The 3801-nt window shown below is 26.2% G+C and overlaps 1 protein-coding gene across 1 annotated transcript in view; it reads right to left on the reverse strand.

The window, feature by feature from the left end:
* LOC111616282 (c-Myc-binding protein-like) overlaps positions 1-1979 on the reverse strand; it is a gene marked incomplete at its 5' end in the record, with an annotated part of 11080 nt that extends 9101 nt beyond the window's left edge. Inside the window, one exon of the mRNA XM_023357716.1 lies at positions 1901-1979. Coding sequence (XP_023213484.1) covers positions 1901-1979 — 79 coding nt within the window. The remainder of the gene's footprint in view (positions 1-1900) is intronic.
* Between the last annotated feature and the right edge of the window lie 1822 nt (positions 1980-3801).

Below are 3801 nucleotides of genomic sequence, written 5' to 3' on the forward strand. Positions count from 1 at the left end.
TGAAAACGCATTTCAAAAATTAAGCAGTATTTTAATACAGTTTAATCCAGTAGCTACTCAACACAATATCATTTCAGAATTGCAACATTTTAAATCGTCATGGAATATTTTAAAGGAAAATGTCAATGAAACTTTTATAAAATTAACCGAAAATGAACATTCTACTGATATTCAAGTAGAAACTAATAAAGATGTGATTTTATCCTCTTACTGCATTGCTTGCAAAAATTGCTCTATTTGTTGCTATAATATATTATTCAGATATAACATGTTAAGTGGCGCTTATTCTATACTTGGTCATGCATACAAATATCTGCTATCTATGTCTGTAACACTAGTGAACAAAGCTTTTCTATGTTAAAATTAATTAAAAGTAGGCTAAGATACAAGTATCTCGCAAGAAAATCTAGAAGCCTTCTTGTTAATGTCAGTGGAGAAGGATTTTTTAAACGAAATACATTCTGATGATGTCATTAATATTATTGCTCAACAAAACAAGCTTCTAAATAAAAAATTAATATTGTAGAATATAGACTTGTGCTTATTGTAATTTTTGTCAATGCTGTATTTTGAATATATTTAAATATAAATAGAAAAAAAAATACATTTTTTTTTATTTGCGGGCTCGGCTGGTAATAAATTTTCCACACAAAACTTTTAGGGCCAGTCCACCCCTGTTCAGATAGATCTATTTTTCAACTGATTCAACAAGAATTGGTCTCAAAAATATTAATCAAAGTGTTACAAACAAAAATATACTTAGATCTGCCATAAAGAAAGAACTATTTATGAATAGATCAGAAGATTTAAAGAGAGTTCTAAGATAGTTCAGCTAAAGATGAAACTGTTACAACTTCTGAAAATATGATTAGTTATCTTTATACTTAAAGAACATTTCAAATGTCTGTAAAAAAATGCTACCTGCATTAAAATGAATGAAATTATTTCATTTATTCTACATTTTAATTAAAAACATGAGAAAATATTTTTTTACACTTAATAGTTTTTACAATTAAAACTTTCAAGGTTTGCATTAGCTATAATTCTTCCATCTAATAGATAATAGTAAGTTGCCTGTTTTCTTTCATACCTTGTACATAAATCAACAAATTTGAATAAAATTTCAGAAAATTACAGTGATGAACAACAAATATATAAACTTTAGTTTTTATCAAAAAAAAACTGTACTGTTTTCTTGTGTTATCAACATCTTCAGGGGTGTCTTCCTCTTCCAAATTATCCAATTAAAATTATCAATAATGAAATTAATAAAAACATAAGTATTAATAAGTTATGAGATCCATATTTAATATAAATTTTTGATACTTTTCAGTAATAATCTCAAATTAAGTTTTCTCTATTGAAGATAACTGTTTCCTTGACTTCTTGACTCCAGCAGTTTTGTATTTTTTGATTATCCAAGTTTCTGTATGTCTGTTTTAATGAAAGTTAGTTTATTTAATTTTTAAAAATTTTTAGTATAATGATAAATGCTTTGTTTTTCAATAATTTTGTGTCTCATATCTAAATACATTTAACCCAAAATTGAGTTTTAGTTAAGTAATAAGTTTATTAACTGTAACAAAATTAATTTGTTATGTCCTACAATCATTTTCTGGGACTGAGACAGGATGAAGAAAGGTGTACCGACATGACACACACTTCTCTCCAAAAAATCATAACCATAGATTAACATAGATTACATTGATTACATAGATCTCTTTAAGAAATAAAAAGATTTTTGATTCAATTCATTCATTTTTTCCCATAAAATGCTAAATTTTGCAGATTTCCTCTCTTGTGTCCTAGGCTTAAGACAAATAATCCTTCTGTCTCTGTTCATTTCACTTAAGTGTATTCTTAAATACTTTACTTCTAGGACAATTAAAAAAAAACACACCTTTAGTTAAAGAATCATAGATGCCAACACTTTGTAAATATTCTCTAAATTCATCTCTCCTAGAAAACCTACGAGGTACCTTTGAACAGGAATAAAATCAATATTCATTTCAAATATCAAATATAAAAATGTCATCAAATATATTTTAGAGAGAAAATTTTTTAAACGTTTATAGAAAATCTATTATGATAATTACCGTGTATGAAGTCATTAAAAAGTTAATTAAAATCTATTTCAAAAATATAAAAAATAAAGCAGTATCACAAACAAAATAGATAACCAGAATAAAAATGAAAGCGTGGTTTAGCAGCTTTAGCTGAATAAACATTGTTGCCACACCTTTTCTTAATTTCGAAATTTCAGTAAAAATTTTTTATTCATAAATAATATTTTTATATTAACATTAATTTTAATTATTAATATTTATAAATTTCTATTTCTTAATTGTATATTTTATTAAAACATTTAAAATTTGTTAAGATGAAATTAAAAACTTTTAATTGATTTTCTGTACCAAGAAACTCTTTTTTTTTCTTTGATAAGGGTTTATATAGAGAATAAACCCAATGTGTTATATAAATATTTGCCGCCAGGGCGGCGTGCGAGTAACTTGCGAGGGGATGGTTGTTTCTCCGCGTTTCTTTATGCAGCGAGAATGTAGCGAAATGACGTCACGAGCAGTGTTGGCCAATTAGAAACCAGTTTTTTGTGTGTTAGCTGTAAAGCGCTTCTCGAGCGCTGCATAAAGAAACGGCAGGTTTTTCGAAATCTAGGTCAAAATTACGAAGACTGAATAAAATGCAACATCTGTATATCACTAATTTTCGACTATTAAATCAATAAAACGATTGCCGATTATAAAATAATAAATTAATCATTATTTCATCAAAAGATGCTTTTTTAAAATTAATTATGTATTTCATAAACTGTTACTTTAATTTTGTTAATTTCTAAGAATTATTCAAATTGATAAAAACATGTCAACATAAATTTCATTATTAAAAATATTTCACTTTAATTTTATTTTATTAAGTTTTAATTAATATTAATTTAGAAATATAACACACAAATTTTTCTATATTTAATTATAATACGCTCATTAATTAATAATTAAGATTTAAAATTCATTAAAAAATTATATAAGCCTGGCAACTTTGAGATAATTTTGGTGTAAACATTGAATTCCAATTTTTCCTGATCTTTGACTACTTTTTTGTAAAGTTCTATATATTTTTTTTACGAAAAAAGAAAAATATCGATAATTTTTGTACAAACAATTCAGTAAATAAATTTTTTCCTTAAAGTGGCATTTTTAATGTTGAATTTACTAACGGTTTACACAGGAGAAATGTAAAACAATAACATAATTATAGAGCCAATTCGATGTTTAAATAAATAAAGTATTTACATACTGATATACTGTAAATACTTTATTTAAACATCGAATTGGCTCTATATATATGAATATNTAAAATTTGTTAAGATGAAATTAAAAACTTTTAATTGATTTTCTGTACCAAGAAACTCTTTTTTTTTCTTTGATAAGGGTTTATATAGAGAATAAACCCAATGTGTTATATAAATATTTGCCGCCAGGGCGGCGTGCGAGTAACTTGCGAGGGGATGGTTGTTTCTCCGCGTTTCTTTATGCAGCGAGAATGTAGCGAAATGACGTCACGAGCAGTGTTGGCCAATTAGAAACCAGTTTTTTGTGTGTTAGCTGTAAAGCGCTTCTCGAGCGCTGCATAAAGAAACGGCAGGTTTTTCGAAATCTAGGTCAAAATTACGAAGACTGAATAAAATGCAACATCTGTATATCACTAATTTTCGACTATTAAATCAATAAAACGATTGCCGATTATAAAATAATAAATTAATCATTATTTCATCAAAAGATGCTT

This window comes from Centruroides sculpturatus, unplaced genomic scaffold (assembly GCF_000671375.1).
Source record: "Centruroides sculpturatus isolate CEXI.00-Female unplaced genomic scaffold, Cexi_2.0 scaffold2736, whole genome shotgun sequence".
Classification (NCBI taxonomy): Eukaryota; Metazoa; Arthropoda; class Arachnida; order Scorpiones; family Buthidae; genus Centruroides; species Centruroides sculpturatus.